Source organism: Vipera ursinii (assembly GCF_947247035.1).
Source record: "Vipera ursinii genome assembly, chromosome: 2".
Lineage (NCBI taxonomy): Eukaryota > Metazoa > Chordata > Lepidosauria > Squamata > Viperidae > Vipera > Vipera ursinii.
The window spans coordinates 56160834-56179808 of NC_139513.1; the positions used below are offsets into that span (position 1 = coordinate 56160834).

At 43.7% G+C, this 18975-nt stretch overlaps 1 protein-coding gene across 2 annotated transcripts in view; it reads right to left on the reverse strand.

The window, feature by feature from the left end:
- ABHD6 (abhydrolase domain containing 6, acylglycerol lipase) overlaps positions 1–18497 on the reverse strand; it is a 29060-nt gene extending 10563 nt beyond the window's left edge. Inside the window, exons 1-4 of one of the 2 annotated variants that reach the window (XM_083354327.1) lie at positions 18255–18497; positions 8030–8179; positions 3369–3525; positions 2220–2333 (exon numbers count right to left, since the gene is read on the reverse strand). In XM_083354327.1, coding sequence (XP_083210453.1) covers positions 2220–2333; positions 3369–3525; positions 8030–8148 — 390 coding nt within the window. In that variant the 5' untranslated portion in view covers positions 8149–8179; positions 18255–18497. Of the gene's footprint in view, positions 1–2219; positions 2334–3368; positions 3526–8029; positions 8180–18236 lie in introns of both variants that reach the window. The other variant, XM_083354328.1, reaches the window with a different exon arrangement.
- Positions 18498–18975: the final 478 nt, after the last annotated feature.

Consider the following 18975-nt stretch of genomic DNA (forward strand, 5'->3'; position numbering starts at 1 on the left):
CCAGGATACACATCCAGCTCTGGTTAAGAAACTCCATGTGGCAAGTAAAGAGGGAAAATCCAGATTCACCCAAAACAACCAAAGCAGTGGATTTATAACTGTAACTTATAGCTGATTTCAAACTAAAGGTAGCTGTGTGTGTGAAGGCCACTCTACAGAGAACACCCAGGGTTGACGACATTGGCCCTTTAACCCTCCACCCTCAAACTCCCATGCTATTTAGTGATCGTTATTTTTCTTTCGTTAAAAAAAAAATGAAGGAACAGGTAGGAAAAACAGATGCCCCACCCACTTTTGGAGTTTCACCATTGGCAAGCAAGTGATGTGGTGCTCAAGTCAAGAGCCACTGTGCCTCCTGCCCCACTGCATACAAGGATCTCTGCTCATTTTCTCTGATAATGACAGTCCCGCCCCTTAGTTGTAGGTTTGCTTGGAAGCAGAAAAAGACAGCCATTGTGGGAAATTTAAAATGGCTGCTCAGAGGCGCATCAATTTCACTGGCTCCTGCCATAGTATCCTGGCCCAGCAGCTTCTCAAAGAAGTTGGGGTAGGCTATATAGCACTGACCTGGAGACTTGCCTTGTCTATGGCTTTCCTGACCCTTTGGAACACACACACACACACACCATGACATCTAGAGAGCCCCCACGCTATTAATCTTCTGGAGGGCTATAAAGACCTGTCTTTGCCCTGGCATCTGGCTAGGACAGAAGTGAGCCCAGCAATTGGTGGGGTGCTGTGCTACTGTGGTGAGAGTACAATATATTTTGTGAGATTTTGTGGGTTTATTTTTATTTTTATGGAATATTGCTGCCTAGGATAATTGTGCATAAGCTAGGTGGCCATAAAAGTTTCCTCTATAAATAAATGTCTCTCTCGAGAGAGAGAGAGCACTGATTGACTTCAAAGGGGCATCTTAAGTAATTTCCGAAGTGCTACAAGTTCTATCCGGAAAACTAATTATAGATTCTGTATGAAGAGGGGAACTGAGAAGAGGTGACAGCGCTTTTGCATTGCTGACTGAAATGTATCATGTGGAAATGCCAGAAATCAGAGCTGGAGGAAGACACTGGCACACGTGTTGGAAAGAGTGACCTTCAATATTGCTCAAGTATGCAATAAACAGCAAAGATTGTTTATTTTATGACACACACAAAATAAAGCCACAATCTCATCAGAGGAAAAACTTGACAACCCGGAGTCTGGAGTCTATGCAGTGCTTCTGCGACACTTGAACTAAACTGGGCTTTAGTTTAATTTAATTTAATGTAATTTAATAATATTTCTATACCACCCTTCTCCCGAAGGACTCAGGGTGGTGAACAGGGCAAGAATAAAAATACAGGATTACAAAAGTTAAAAAATAATTAAATACATGCCCATATACTAAAAACAATTAATACATCTTAAAACCCCAATAAAATAACAATAACAACCCCCCCAGTCCCCCATCAGGCCAGGCCAGCTTGTTCAAAAAAGTATGTTTTTAGCTCGCGGCGAAAGGAGCGAAGATCGGGCGCCGTCCGGAGCTCAACCGGTAGCTGATTCCATAGCTCCGGGGCGCCCACAGAGAAGGATCTCCCCCTGGGGGCCACCAATCGACATTCTCTGACCGGTGGCACCCTGAGGAGGCCCTCTCTGTGGGAACGCACAGGGCGGAGGGAAGTTGATGCCGGCAGCAGGTGTTCCCTAAGGTACTCCGGACCCCTGCCATGTAGGGCTTTGAACACCATTACTAGTACCTTGAATCTCACAGTTAAGCTCCTGAAGCTAAAACTCAAATCCTTTGGCCACCTAATGAGAAGGAAGGACTCACTGGAGAAGAGCCTAATGCTGGGAAAGATTGAGGGCAATAGAAGAAGGGGACGACAGAGAATGAGGTGGCTGGATGGAGTCACTGAAGCAGTAGGCATGAGCTTAAATGGACTCCAGAAGATGGTAGAGGACAGGAAGACCTGCAGGAACATTGTCCATAGGGTCGCGATGGGTCGAACACGACTTCGCAACTAACAACAACAACAGTTAAGCTCCCTTACTCCTCAACAAAGTAATCCAATGCACAGAGAAAGTATCAGATAGAGGAATCTGTGGTAGCCTTATCCCCCAACTCAAATATAATAGAAAACACACCTCCCCGTTCATTTTTAATTAGTTAAACTGGAAGCTCTAACAAAACTGCAAGACTGCAACAATGTAGGGGCAACTTCTGCACATTTTACCTGATGTATTCTTTTCACTTGTCCATATATGGAATAGTCATCAAGAGATGACCGAGTGGTACCCTCATGACCTGGCATATCAACACAAATCAAGTGAAGGTTTTTTGGAAGAAACTGTGGAGAACAAGCACAAGCACAAGATACTTTATCATCAAAATCAAACTTAAGCAACATTCCAGTATGACCATTATTATTATTATTATTATTATTATTATTATTATTATTATTATTATTATATTATTATTACATTATTACAGTCCTGGTTTACACATAGTATTAAGCCACCGTTTATTCAACAATGGTTTGTTGCAAACAACTGTAATTGGCTGGGTTTGTATAACAAGCTAAGCCAAAATTAAGCAAACTATATGTTGGCCTAGCACAACACGAGAATCTGTCCATGGAGTTGAACAGCCTTGTTTTGACCATAGACTGGCTCAGCACAAAGCATTCTTGTAAAACAGGAAATGACAATTCTTTCCCACCATGAGGATCCATGCCAGTGTTGTGGGCCACATGTGGTCCTTCAGTTTCTCCTTCTTTACTGTAAAACATAAAAGTCTTCTTACAAGAGAAAGCACAGTCACAAGCTCTTCATCAACCTCAAGTTCTTTCTGAGAATCCATGTGCCCAAACATATGGAACTTTTCAAGACATATTAAATAGATTTTATGGCCCAAGAACTAAGTTGGTGTGTTTTCTTTTCCAGGCTCAACATCAATCATTTATTTCCAACTTAGCAAAAACTAGTCCCATCTGTATAGGTATGTGGAAGAGTGGGTTCCAGTCCTAGTAGAATTAAGTAACTGTGGAGTATTTGCCTTAGTACATGGGTGAAGACAGCAAAGATATTTTAGTAGTGACCATCCTCACAAAATATCTATTATCTTAACCCTAGGGTTGATTCATACATTATTTCTGAGGATAAAAACTGTTCTAACAGAAATGTCTACATTCGATGTTAATTTCAGTCATCCCATTGCAAGACGAGATAATTGCATGGTCCACACAATAAGCACATTTAGTACAATAAAGGTCAGCTGCACACACACATACAAACACACACATAAAGGACTGAAGATCCATTGTTCAGGTGACACTTGAAATCCAAGATTGAATTGTTTTGCCATCAGAGAAACGGAAGCATACCTTGACTATAGAAACCCACATATCTTTGTGAGCCGAGAACCCATGCAGCATGAGGACAGATGGTCTGTGGCTGGGTCTTCCTCGGTAAGAATAGCAAAACTGATAATCACCACAATGTACATATTTCACCTGCATGCCCAGGGTTCGACGCCAATACCTAATGAAAGGAAGGAAGGAAGGAAGGAAGGAAGGAAGGAAGGAAGGAAGGAAGGAAGAAAGAAAGAAAGAAAGAAAGAAAGAAAGAAAGAAAGAAAGAAAGAAAGAAAGAAAGAAAGAAAGAAAAGAAAGAATTGCAATGCAATGAATTCAATCCAAGACTAGTTTTTCCTTCTCCTCTTTTCTGCTTTTCATTAATCAAACACTATTCACCCCACGATATGTTTATATTATATGTTGTTCAAGCAGCATGATTATCCTGGATTTTTTAAAAAAAGGTTTAAAATAAGAAGTTGTTCATTACGAAGAAATGGTAACTTTGATGCTGAAAATTTTGTAGGAATATTAAACTGCTCTAGAGATAATATAAACTTCATAAATAACAAATAAAATATACTGTATATCCAATGTAGCTGAATGGTAAGAATAAACACTGGACCATAGAGTATGTAGCTGATGGAGAAATGATCTGCCTGGGTAGTCCCTGGATGCTTCTGTATCTGGAGTCTTCAGTGCCTTCCTTTCCAGATTTCTAGCTTTTTCTGCCTGCCAGTTGTTCTTCAGCCCTGCTTACAGTTCACTTCCTGGATTCAGTCATGCCTATGGCTCATTACTAGTATGCTGGTATTCACAACTTCCAACCCCAAGGGTGACTAAGAGAGTAGATGGGTCAAAAAAAACAAGAGGGGGGGTCATGGCCACATTATTGTAGCCCTGCCCCTTTTATATGTGCATTTTTCAATGTGATGTGTGTAGAAAACTATACGAGGCTTTAATCACACAGACACAGGTGCTATCCTCACTTTTTTGCCCTCCTGGCCCCTAAAGATTCCCTGTTAAAACTCTGACCCATCCTCACACCTCACCTTCCATTCAGATAGCCCAAATATCTCTCACAATTCACATCTCCAGCCGAAATAAAAACTAGCATACCCAGACTTTAACTGGCAGCTCTACTACCCCAATCATCACACACTAATCCTTGCAGAGGCCCTTAGATTAATCAATACTCAAAGGACAATTATAAAGCTGCCTGAAGGATTAAATCAGTGGAATCTCAACTCACTGTTCCAAATCCCAGTCAAATACTACCCACCAGAATTGACTGATCTCTAGGATTCCACAGGGAGTCTAAGATATATCTGATAGGACTGCCATTTAATGAAATTGTGATCCAAAGGTCTGAGTTTGTCTAAGACATATGACCTCCATCACTATTTGTACCTGGAAGGTCCTGCTTTGAGGTTTGTAACATTATGTTCTGAGTCCAAAAGTTTTTCTTTACACAAGGGACAATTTGTTCCTAATCAGTATTTTTAGAGAGATGTTCCACATCAACATTTTCCTCGAGGCCTGCAGATGGACTAGCAGTATACAGGATAGACTTAATTGTCCAAAGCTGACATTATCTCTTGCGCAGTATCACTACCAGCTACAGCAGTCACTGGGGAACACTGAAGAATAAGAACCAAAATGATGAGAAAAAAATAGGGGAAAACTCAAGCCAACCCATCAGGCATCTCCGCTGAGAAACTACCTCAAACACAGTGGGAATGCTGGGGGAGGCAGGGAACAAACATCTATTTTCCTTAGTTCCTCAAGCATCCTCCATCTGTATGAATTAAAGATTTTACCACAAATCTTAAATGTAGACTTGTTGGTGCAGGTCCTACACTGCACCAGGTTTTCCCTAGCCTATTGTTTCTAAGAATAATAAATTACAATTCTTAGATTTCCTGGCTGGGAACTCCAAGAATTTTCCCCACACATCTGTTAGGCACCCAATTAAATTTTGGTAGGACACAAACACATCTGACTTTCTAGGATGAGGAAAAGGAGGATGGTATTGTCACTAAACATTTCTGCCTCTAATTTCATTTGATTGTAGAAGCGAACCTAAACCAGGGCAATCAGTCCAGGAATTAAATTTTTCCAGCTCAAAGAATAGACATTGGGCTTACATTCATTTCCACCCCAGTCTCCAGATGACATGACTATGATAAAGAAACCTATAATCCACCAAACAGTTTTGCAATTTATCCTTAAACTCCACCTTTAATTGTTGCCAATTAGGAAAATGTTTCAGATCTGACTAAAACCAGAATTTCAATGCCCTTGAATGTGTGGGGACAAAGCAGAAGTATTAACATTTTGCTACTGTGCATTTCCAGAGACTCATGGAGAAGATAAAATCAGTCATTTAGATTTATTTTAACATAATAGTCAAGATCAAGTCTCAATCACAGCATAGCAAAAGGAGGAGCTGGAAACAATTCCAAATAAAACAAAACCCAATTGCAAGTCTCTTATCTTATGTGGCAATTTCTAGATGTTTACTTCTGGAGAACATTTATATTAGCCAAGTAACAGGTGAATTGCAGATGTTACATGTACTGGCTGTTATTTATAATTTTCAAACACCTTTTTGTGCATCATACATTTGTACCCATGTCTATTTACCTTTTAGCTCAGGAGCCATGTACAACCTTCCAGCCCCAACTCCTGAACAAGCTGCTGGATCCAGGCAGTGCAATTAGGTAAGCACCAAAACATCTATTTTACTAAAATTCATTAAAACATCCCAATGCTTCCAAAAATGAGGCACAGACTTCCAGCCCCCATCCTCCATCAATCCAGCCTGCCCCTGGTTAAAAGATCTGGGCAACCAAAAAGAAAAAAGGCAGCTCCCAGACATAAAACAATTACTTTCTGCAGTGGATGGGGAAAACAAAGAACAAAAAAGGCAAGATAATGTGTTGCATTACCCTGGACTGAATGCAGACTTGGCGTTCTAAAAATAGGCCCACTGAAATTGGAGAGATACAGATTAATCGTGCCCAACTTAAGTCCATTAATTTCAATAAATCTACTCTAGATATTATTACGTCTGGATCCAACATGGTACTCTGGGTTAGGAACACATTCACAATGAAGCTATCCAATTTTCCAGATAGCCATATCCCAGAGAATGTGTCCATTTTGAGCTGTTTGGCTTTTCTGATGGTAAAGAATCTGTCCCCATTGAAAAAATAAGCTTCTGACATCACAGGGATCTATTTTCCTAAATCAGGCAAAGTAACATAGGTAATAATCCACTGCCTAGCAACCAAGAATAAATACATGCCTTGGTACTTAGATGCACGCTGTTAAGAAAATTCTGTATTATACTGAGTATTAACAGTAACAATAATTTTGCAGGCGATTAAAATATTCTAGCACCCAACATTGTCTATTATTCATGGACACAGGTAAAGGAGTCACAGCAGATGTTACTCTGCTAGTCGTTGCCGAATCTAAGGGGCGATGCTCATCTCCGTTTCAAGGCCACTGAGCCAGCACTCTCCATATACATTTCTATGGTCATCTGGCCAGGTGGTACCTTTTTATCTACTGACATTTGCTTTTGAATTGGGAAGGAGCTGGGACAGGAACGGGAGCTCATCCCATTGCGTGGTGCTCAGATCTCAAACCTGAGCTGCCAGCTTTCCAGCGGACGAGCCCGGTGTCTGAGCCACTGAGCAACCCATGCATACAGGCCTAATTGTGAAATAACTGCCCACCCCTGTCTTCTGATAAGCCACAGCTGAGTGGAAGAAATGCTATTCTGCTTGGGAAGGGTATTTCATTCAATCCCCAACAACTTACGATAAAAGGATTTTAGGTCAGATGATAGAGGAGACCTCTGTCTGAAATTCTTGAATATTACTGGCTTATCAGAGTAACATGGACCATTAAATGATCACAACATCCAATCTTATATAAGGCAACTTCCTGCAATGGTGTTTTACAGAGATGAACTCTCCAGAAAGCAATGGCTGCATGTCACTGATTGTTATGTTGTTTGTTTATATTCTGCTTTTATTATTTTTATAAATAACTTAACACAAAGAATTATCTCCCATTTCCCCCACAAAAATAATCGTATGAGGTGGGTTGGACTGAGAGAGAATGACTGGTCCAAAGATACCCAGCTGATATTAGACATAAAGTCGTGTTTTATCATCATGCCTAGAGGAAACTGCCTTTAAGTGAATCAATGTATCAGACTACTATTTAACTAGGTTAGTTTCAACTTCTAGGTAATTGGTACCTTATAACAGTATTTCTCAATCTCAGTCATTTTAAATATGTTCAATTCAGTCCCCAGACCTGTCCAGCCAAGGAGCTGGGCTCCACACATCTTAAAAGTTGTGAAACAATCTTTTAATATTCTTTGATGAACAGACTGGAGGAAAAAGGGCTTAATATTTAATGTTTACACTACATTCTCTTACTTCTTCCCACTGCGGAACCATCATGATATATTGGGCACTGTTCAGCAATGCCCAGTTTTTAGAATTGGCAGTGCCAAGAAAGCTGGTTCAAAACAAGATGGAAAGCAAGAAGACTCTTTGAAAGAAATGTGGCTCTGTTCATTCTAATTAAGCAAATTACAACAGGTACAATTTTGTTCTGTAAAAGAACAGAAACTGACGTTATCATGCCAAGCAAAATGAAAAGCTTACCAGTAATATATTCTGATAAGTGCCGAAGGCCACAGGAGGAAGGACGCCACAAATGCCAAAATGGGAATAGCCAAAGTGCCTCCTGCTATTACAAACATGTTTAACACATCAAGATCCATCTTGCCTTCTTCACAGTTCTGGTTTCTTCACCTGCATGGATAAAAGAAGTAGAAATATAAGTCTCAAAGCAGCCAAGGAACAAATGCCTGAAGGCAAAGCCCAGTGCGCTCCCACAGAGAGGGCCTCCTCAGGGTGCCGCCGTTCGGAGAATGCCGTCTGGTGACCCCCAGGGGGAGGGCGTTCTCTGTGGGTGCGCCTGACCTGTGGAAGCGTTTACCGGTTGAGCTCCGGATGGCTCCCGACCTTCGCTCCTTCCGACGCGACCTAAAAACCTATCTGTTTGAACAATCCGGCCTGGTCTGATGGGTTTTGTTTTAATTATTGTTTTAATGTAATTTATCTTCTGCATTTGGGCACTAGGGTTTAATTTGTTTTCAATCTCTGTATTTGGGCCTTTTGATATTTATGTCCCTGTTCACCGCCCTGAGTCCTTCGGGAGAAGGGCGGTATACAAATCAAATAAAATAAATAGATAAATAAAATAGAACAGATCTTGTACCGGATCTCAGACAACACTTCTGAGCTAACCTATCTGTTCTCTTTTTCAAATGTTCCAGAATAACAGTATTTTATTTCAGTTAAATTTCAGAACCAAAAATAAAGGAGATGACTGAGTAAAAGGGGACATCTACAGGGAAATGTCTATAGGAGAGATAGTATAACCGATGGGCGCTCAATCACAAAATCAACCTGGACAGAGGTTAATTTGAAATCCAAAACACTCATTTCCCACTCTGACGTATTGATTCCACTTTGGAGGCAGGATTCAGTAGAATCCAAAGCACAACTAACAAAAATACTAGGAGACTACCCTAAATAAAAAAATAGTCCTCCAAACCCCCAAATAAAACATTAAATTATTCAAGTTTGGTTTACTTATAGCTGTTCAATTACTAATTAAAAAACATACAATAGTTGGCTAAGTTCTATTTCTGATTTACATCTACACAATGAATTTCAATGCACAGCAAACTCTAAAAACTATCAGTGCAATATTGACCACAGATCATTTGCAAAACACACTAATTAACTCTTTCAGACAACCATCCCTGAGTTATTAAATATGCTAAAGAAGCCTCTCACCTAAGATCCCATAATATATGCCCACTAAGCCATACAGTATTTAAACAAAAGCCAAAGCGCACCTTGATGAATTAAACCCAGTTACCACATATAAACAGATGATCAATTAAAAGAGAGTGAATTGACAAACACAGATAATGTACACTGGATTCTTATCTTGCTGGTTCCACAAGAGAATTCACAGAAACAATGGGTTGGGTTTCTCTTGGAAAAGGAGAGGGAAATGGCCAGATCCTTAGTTCTGAGAGAGGCTCTTCTTAGCTACAAAGATAGAAGCATACAAAGTTGCTTCTCCAAAGAAATATCTTAAAAAACTAACAGAGAAACAGGAGAAGATGAAAGACATACCTTAACTTGGTTCACACAATTGTGAGAAATTGTTTTCTAGATTAATGCAAGCCTTTCAAGAGTGTCTTCCTAGAGTCGTGGGCAACTTCTAAAGAGTTGGGGACTGTCTTGGCTTCTATGACCTTCTAAAGGCCATAAAGGTAAAGGTGTGCTAGTCGTTTCCGACTCTAAGGGCTGGTGCTCATCTCCGTTTCAGAGCCGAAGAGCCAGCGCTTGTCCGAGGATGTCTCCGTGGTCATGTGGCCGGCATGACTAGACGCCAAAGGTGCACGGAATGCTGTTACCTTCCCACCGTAGTGGTCCCTATTTTTCTACTTGCATTTTTACGTGCTTTCGAACTGCTAGATTGGCAGAAGCTGGGACGAGTAACAGGCGCTCACTCTGTTACGCAGCACTCAGGATTCGACCCGCCAAACTGCCGACCTTCTGATCGACAAGCTCAGCGTCCTAACCCACTGAGCCACCGCGTCCCTTTTCTCCCAAAATCATTATATTGTCTCCATAAAAAAATGGAGGTACAGTTCATTTTCAGGGATGATGTCAAAACCCATTCCTATTTTTATTTCATTTCATTTCTATTTCATCCCTCTCCAGGGTTTTGCCATGCTTCCAAATGGGAGGGGGGATGTGCCTGCAGGGCATTGCTTTCACTTCCTCCCCCTCGCTACAATGTAATCCCTTATTTTGGTTATTAGGGCTGCACGCTGTTTCCTGCATTCTCTCTCTCTCTCTCTCTGAACTCTATCTTTTAAACTTGTCAATTGACAACAAAGGAACAGACAGGGATCTAACCTCAGTGCCTGGATTTCTACACTCCCAGAGAAAGGTGTGAACAAGCCACCGACTCTCACCTGAGCTGGAGATGGCCAATATTATCTCCTTGGTTCCTACAACGGATTTAACACTTGGGAATTTGCTATCCCAGATTGAGGGTGTGTCGATCTATGGGGTGGGGTCCTGCTTGGGGACACTATAACCTAATGTGTTGCGCGGGAAATCTCAGATCCTGTCTATTATGCCTGCTATCTCCTATTCTTAATAAAAGTTCCTGCTTGGAATTTAAGACACATATATTAAGATATGCCCTGTTGCGAGTTTGGAAAAAATATCGCTATAAGTTGAATTTTAAAATTCCAATTTGGGCAATACCTAAACATGCGATAGAAAATATAAATGTGGGATTTAAGCATGATGAGATTACATATAAAGAAATTCTTAGATTGGAAAGAAATGTATGGCAATTAAAGCCATTTGATATTTTAAAAGAAGAAAAGATAGTACAAACTTGGTTTCAGTATGGGCAGTTACAAGCTAGATGGAAACAGGATCAGAAAATTAGTATTTCTATAGTAGATGAAAATTTGGTTAAACAAATTAGAGATCAAAGTCCTGCACATATAAGAAGGATATATAATGCATTGATAGAAATAGACTCAGAAACGGAACTTGTTAAAGATTGTATGATAAAATGGGCCCAGAATATTCAAGAATCAATAACGATGGATACTTGGGAAACAATCTGGGTCAGAAATGTAAAATTTACACAGGCACAAAATTTAAGAGAGAATTTTTATAAGATGTTTTATAGATGGCATTTAGATCCTAAGAAATTGGCATGTATGTATCCAAATTATCAGCCTAAATGCTGGAGGTGTGGTTGTGATGATGCAACGTATTATCATATATGGTGGACTTGTAAAAAAATTAAAGCTTTTTGGATTAAAATTTGGTGGAATATGCAGAAGATATTTAAGAAAAAGATAAAGTTTTCTCCACAATTATTTTTGCTGGGTATTACTATAGACTGTACTGCTATAGAAACTAAATTGATGCTGAATTTAATAACGGCAGCAAGACTTTTGGTAGCGCAATATTGGAAGAAGGAGGATTTGCCTACTATAGAAGAATGGACTTTAAAAGTTTCGAACCTGGCAGAAATGGCAAAAATTTCAGCATATTTGAAAGATCATTCGCAACAAAGATATATCTTGGAATGGAGAAGATGGATTGATTATATTCAGAATAAATATGGGACTAAAAAGTTTTATTTAGCATTTGAATAAGTATTAGATTTATAAGATTTGTTATTATTTAGTTATTTTTAAGGAGAGTTAAAGTGCGATAGGATTTAAAGTGTTATTATAGCTAGTTAGCATATTATAGTTTAAGATTGTTAGGGTCAACACCCTGTATTATGCTCTGGGAAGTCGGGGGGGGGGAGGGGGAGGGAGGGGAAACTGGGTGGGGGTGGGGGAGGGATGGGTTTTATGTTTAAAATGTATCTGTAAAACTTTTTAATAAAAAAAAAAGTTCCTGCTTGGAAGAAATTGTTTCCAAGAGTTCTGCTTTCTTCAGATGTGGGCTTGAAGTAGGTCCTGACAGATGAAGAATGTAAAATGGAAGTGAAGGCCTGATTTTGCTTCTTGTACTATCTCCAGTAACCACCTAGAACAGGGGTCAGCAACCCGAAACAGCAAAAGAGCCACTCGGAACCGGTTCCGTCATACACACAAAAAAGTGGGAGCTGCAAAATATGCGTGTGCATGTGGACGCGCATGCGCAAAACAAGCAAAAAATACACCACCCCCTACGCCCGCACCGCATCCTGAGCTGCATGCACCTGTCGCTGCCCAGTGCCACCAGCTTACGCGGGGGGGGAGACAGACTCGCAGGCGACGGGCACTGGGTTGCGGCGGCGCCTTCAGCCCGGGCACCGCCGGAGCCACCCGAGCACCCTCCCCCTCCCGGGACCTCCAAACCTCTGCGTTTGATGAATGCAGCAGCTCTTCAAATGTGGAGGCGGAGGTTTGGGGAGCTGCGCAGCTCTCTAAACCGCCGCCGCCCCGTTTGCAGAGCTGCTGCATTTCTCCGCGTTTGAAAGAAACACGAACGAACGCAGCAGCTGTGCAAAGAGGACAGTAGCAGTTTGGAGAGTGCATGCACACCTCTCCAAACCGCCGCCATCCCATTCGGAGACCTGCCGCGCTCATCAAACATGGACGAACGCGGCAGCTGTGCAAACGGGATGGCGGCGGTTTGGAGAGGTGTGCGCGCACTTCTCCAAACCGCCGCCGCTCGTTGGGAGACCTGCCGCGCTTGTCAAACATGGACGAACGCGGCAGCTGTGCAAACAGGCCGCGGCAGCTTTCCCAACGAGCGGTGCCACTGCCCGTTCGGGCGGAGGTGCGCGCGCACCACTGCCCATTCGAAGAGGTGCACGCGCACCAGGCCACTGGGAGCCGCAGGTTGCCGACCTATGACCTAGAAGATAGCTTATCACATTCAGGTTTTCAGCATTTATTCAAATGGAGGTTTGAGTTCATTCTTTCTTTCCCTAAAAAGAACAGAATAAAATAGTTGAAAGGGGCCTTGGAGGTCTTCTAGTCCAACCCCTTTGCAAGCAGGAGACTCTATATCATTTCAAATAACTGCTTCTCTAATCTTTTCTTAAAACCTCCAGTGATGGAGCACCCTCAGCTTTAGCATTTATGTATCATATTAACGAAGTGCGGATCTTTAAGAACACCCAGCTTAAACACCTTAAGTAGACACCGAAGCAATTCACTCTTTTTAGTGCTCTTCTGCAGTATTAAAACTGTTTTACTTTTTCAACCAAAGGATCATATATTATTTACATATCCAATATTTTGTGTATACACACAATATAATCTTCCAATTTATGGCAATCTACATTGTAAGCAAGGAGAATATGGTGTGGGCCTAATCACTGTGAATAGTCAAGTTAAAAAAAAAGTAACACAATACTCCTATGTATTTTGAAACCCGTTCCACGTTTTGGAAAGCAGTACTTTTTAAAGGCATACAACAACAGAAAAAGAGTTGAAACCAGATTGCAATCTGAATGGGAGACTAAAAGTGGAGTAGATTGAACAGAGATATACGTTGAGGAAGTCACCCTTGCTAAAGCAGCCCTTTAAAAATGTAGTATAGGTAGTCTTTGAGTTATGACAATTGAGCCCAAAATGTATGTTGTCAAGTGAAACATTTATTGAGTTTGCCCCGTTTTACGACTTTTCTTGCCACAGTTGTTAAATGAATCATTGCATTGCATAGTCCTCCAAACCACCAAATAAAACATTAAATTATTCAAGTTTGGTTTACTTATAGCTGTTCAATTACTAATTAAAAAACATACAATAGTTGGCTAAGTTCTATTTCTGATTTACATCTACACAATGAATTTCAATGCACAGCAAACTCTAAAAACTATCAGTGCAATATTGACCACAGATCATTTGCAAAGCACACTAATTAACTCTTTCAGACCACCATCCCTGAGTTATTAAATATGCTAAAGAAGCCTATCTCTCACCTAAGATCCCATAATATATGCCCACTAAGCCATACAGTATTTAAACAAAAGCCAAAGCGCACCTTGATGAATTAAACCCAGTTACCACATATAAACAGATGATCAATTATGCTGCTGATGTTGCAAATTTGGATGCAGTCTCTGGGCCCATAACCTGTTAGAAATTCTGTTTATATATATCACCACAAAGCAAACAAAGAGTACAGTCCACAATGTACTTTACTGCTCAACTATTTAATTGTAAGAGGAAATAGGAAACTCTACTAAGAACTAAAGAGTATATAGCATAGATCCAAACTTGTACACATTGCCAACTACTAGCTGAATACTACTATAGTATTGTTGCATTAAAATACATTCCAACAATGGATTTTGCATCTATATTTACACAAAGGGAAAAAACAGCCCAAACTATCTAAAACAGTACTGTAAAAAACAGAGTAGAAACACAAGTTAAGATAAGCAAGAAAATGGTAAGTGAGCACCTGTCCACCCTAGATGAGTTCAAATCACCAGGACCAGATGGACTACACCCCAAGGTTATGAAGGAACTGGCAAATGTGATCTCAGAACCACAGAACTATATCTTTCAAAGATCCTGGAGCACTGGGGAACTACCAGAGGACTGGAAAAGAGCTGAAGTAAATACCTGGGAAGATCTTGGAAAAGATAAAGCAACGAATCAGAAAACACCTAGAGGCAAAGAAAGTCATTACCAAAAGCCCACATGGGTTTGTCAAAAACAGATCATGCCAGACAAATCTTATTGCATTCTTTGACCAAGTGACAATCAGTAAGGTATTTGATAAAGTAGACCACAACCTACTACTTGATAAGATAGAAAAATGTGGGTTAGACAGTATCACCACCAGATGGATTCGTAGCTGGCTGACCGGGCCGTACTCAGTGTGTGGTCCTCAATGGAACTGCATCTACATGGAGGGAAGTGTGTAGTGGGGTGCCCCAGGGTTCTGTTCTGGGCCCAGTGCTCGTCAACATCTTCATCAACGATTTGGATGTGGGGATAGATGGGGCACTCATCAAATTTGCAGACGACACCAAGCTGGCAGGAATAGCCAACACTCCAGAAAACAGGGTTATGATACAGAAGGATCTTGACAGACTTGTACATTGGGTGCTATCTAACAAAATGAAATTCAATGGTGAAAAAAAGTAAAGTTCTACATTCAGGCAAGAAAAACCAAATGCACAGGGATAGTGTAGATGGCACCTTGCTCAATAGTAGCAACTGTGAGAGGGATCTTGGAGACCCAGTGGCCAATCACTTAACTATGAGCCAACAGTGTGCTGCAGCTGCCAAAAAAGCCAACACAGTAGTAGGCTGCAGTAACAGAAGGGCAGAATCAAGATCACATGAAGTGTTAACACAGTACCACTTTACAATGCCTTGGTAAGGCCACACTTGGAATACTGTACTGTAACCAGTCTTAGTCACCATGATGTAAAAAAGATGTTGAGACTTTAGAAAGAGTACAGAGAAGAGCAACAAAGACGATCGGGGAATAGAGGCTAAAACATATAAGGAACGGTTGCTGGAACTGGCTATGTCTAATCTAATGAAGAGAAGGACGAGGGGTGACATGATAGCAGTGTTCCAATATCTCAGGGGCTGCCACAAAGAAGAGGGAGTCAAGCTGTTAAATAGCGGGTTCTTAGGTGCAGGAATGAAGACACTAAACTCAGTACAGGGTAACTCATTGTTTATTTCTTGCTGGAACTGTACTGGGGAAATGCCTGCAACTAGCCGCAATATATAGTCTAGCCCAGGGGTCGGCAACCTAAAAAAGAAAAAGAGCCACTGGGAACCGGTTCCATCACAAATTAAAAAAAGAGGGAGCCGCGTGCGTGTGTCCATGCACGCGCATGCGCAAAAAGTTTTTTTGCGCATGCGCGGACGCACGCGGCTGCCATTTTTAAAAAAATGAGATGGAACCGGTTCCCGGTTGCCCGATGGCGACGGCCCGTCTGCAAAGCTGCCGCTTTCGGCAGCTTTGCAGACGGGCCGTGGCAGCTTCCGCAAAGAGCGGCGCCCCTGCCCATTCCGAGAGGTGCGCGCGCACCTCTCCGAACGACCGGAGGTGCGCGCGCACCTCCCCAAACCTTTGGGGAGGTGCGCGCGTACCTCCGTGCGAAGGGGCAGCGGTGCCGCTCTTTCAGGAAGCCCGCCGCGGCCCGTCTGTGAAGCTGCCGAAAGCGGCAGCTTAGCAAACGGGCCGCGGCAGCTTCCGCAAAGAGCGGCGCCCCTGCCCATTCCGAGAGGTGCGCGCGCACCTCTCCGAACGACCGGAGTTGCGCGCGCACCTCCCCAAACCTTTGGGGAGGTGCGCGCGTACCTCCGTGCGAAGGGGCAGCAGCGCCGCTCTTTCAGGAAGCTGCCGAAAGCGAAGGGGCAGCGGCGCCGCTCTTTCAGGAAGCTGCCGAAAGCGAAGGGGCAGCGGCGCCGCTCTTTCAGGAAGCTGCCGAAAGCGGCAGCTTCCTGAAAGAGCGGCACCGCTGCCCGTTCTCCGAACGACCGGAGTTGCGCACGCACCTCCCCAAACCTTTGGGGAGGTGCGCGCGTACCTCCGTGCGAAGGGGCAGCAGCGCCGCTCTTTCAGGAAGCTGCCGAAAGCGAAGGGGCAGCGGCGCCGCTCTTTCAGGAAGCTGCCGAAAGCGGCAGCTTCCTGAAAGAGCGGCACCGCTGCCCGTTCGCGCGGAGGTACGCGCGCACCTCCCCAAAGGTTTGGGGAGGTGCGCGCGCACCTCCGGTCGTTCGGAGAGGTGCGCGCGCACCTCTCGGAATGGGCAGGGGCGCCGCTCTTTGCGGAAGCTGCCGCGGCCCGTCTGCTAAGCTGCCGCTTTCAGCAGCTTCACAGACGGGCCGAGGCGGGCTTCCTGAAAGAGCGGCACCGCTGCCCATTCGCGCGGAGGTACGCGCGCACCTCTCCAAAGGTTTGGGGAGGTGCGCGCGCACCTCCGCCCATTCGGGGAGGTGCGCGTGCACCTCTCCAAACGGGCGGTGCCACTCTCCATTTGGAGAGGTGCGTGCGCACCACTGCCCGTTGGAAGAGGTGCGCGCGCACCGGGCGGCTGGGAGCCGCAAGAGACGGCTCAAAGAGCCGCATGCGGCTCCGGAGCCGCAGGTTGCCGACCTGTGGTCTAGCCCCTATGAATCAACCATTGCCGCCTGGAGATAGCCAATTGCAGCACAGGAGACAGTAGTCTGGGTTAATGGAGAGCCATTAGCTGCTCCAGCAACCCACATTTCACAAGAGCCCAGTACATAACACAAGCTATTCTCCAAAGCACCTGAAGGCAGGACAAAAAGCAACTGATGGAAACTAACCAGAGAAGCAACCTAGAACTAAGGAGAAATTTTCTGATGGTTACAACGATTAATCAATCAGTGGGACAACCTGCCTCCCGAAGCTGTGAATGCTCTAACACTGGGAGTTTTTAAGAAGAGACTGGACAGCCATTTGTCTGAAATGGTATAGGTTTCCTGCCTGAGCAGGGGGTTGGACTAGATGACCTCCAAGGTCCCTTCCAACTTTATTATTATTAACAGGTTGGTAAACAATCCCACAGGACAGTCCGCGATCTTTTACCGATTTTCTATTATAACTTATTTGCCTCTGATTTTGTTTTCTCAAACCTTCCAGCAGTTTGGCAACTTTAAGCACGCATTAAGGCAGAGGCCTAGTCTGCATACACGGTTGCGCGTTTAGAAAGAAAGCAGCGCCCGCTACCAGACCCAGCTATGCTTTGATGAGCGACGTATATTCGGAATGAGGTTCCCCCGTCTTTTACGCGATAGGATCGCTCGCCTATTACGGCGCGGCGGGCTGTGCACCAGCCTCGGCATCTTTTAACCCTTTTAAGGCCGAGGGATTGATCTGAAAGGACCTAAAGTTCTTGCACTCCACCCAACAGCCCCGCCAAACACTGCCTCGCGTTGCACCCGCTGCCAAACTCAGGAGATGTGGCCAGCATGGCCGCCCAGAAGAAAAGCTCAGGGTAGCGGGAATCGGCTCCGCCGAGGAAGCTCCCCGGCCACGGCCCGGCTTCCAATGAAGGATTGCCAGTGGCTGCCGGGCCTCGGGAGTCCCAGAGTCCTTTACTCTCCGGGAAAACCCACGTACCGCTAATCCGCCTGCCCTAGCCAGTGGCGCAGCGCCCGCTCCGGCATTCCTCAGTCCCATCCGTTTGCTTCTTCCTCGTCGCTGCAGCGGCTGGTGTGACTTCCTAACCGTAGCCAAGCCAACCTCCCCGCTCCCTGTTTTGCATTACGGAGACCTCGTTAGGGCTGCCCGCCGTGCCCACCCTGTTCCGGCAATCTACCTGGGCGCTGCAAAGCGACTTCAGTCTCAAGAATAACCTGCTCCCCGGGCACTTCCTGTGGCCGGTTTTTTTCTGCTTCTCGGTGTGTTAAAGGCAAGGCTGACGTGTAGTTCCTCCGACAGAAAAGGCGAGTGGGTTGGCTAAAGACGGGGATGGACGTGCTGAAGGTAGTTCCTCGGGCAGCAGCGCGATAATTAATTACGACGATCTCGAAACCAATTCCCGCCTCTGTGCCTTCGTTAGACTATCGTCCAAAATAAATCCAGATGGGCTTGTCTTTAAGTAAATAAAATTCAAAGGTAGCCAGCCTGGCAGCTTTTAACAGAAAGAGTCCAAATCCGGGTCGTCTTGCTTATTTCGCCACACGTAAGATAAAGCAAAGAGCTTAACGACGAATAATTGTAATGGAAGTCAGAAGCCAGAAATGGGCATGTTAAAGCTGCGGTCCCGTTCTCGTGGGGTTTCTGTGCAGATGTTGGAAGAGTTGCACTGATTTTCCGTGCAAAATCTTAGGCGTGTCCTCTCAGAAGTCCCGCTGAATTTATTTTTCCCCCTAAGTTTTTTATTGATTTTCCAATATTACATTTACATATTTGAAAAGCAACTTGGCGACTGGGTACGTACAGCAATTCCATTCCATTTAAATGTAATCAATACAAATCTCAAAGTATTACAACAACCAGTTCCCTCTCATTCCCCCGTATTATACACTGCCTCATGT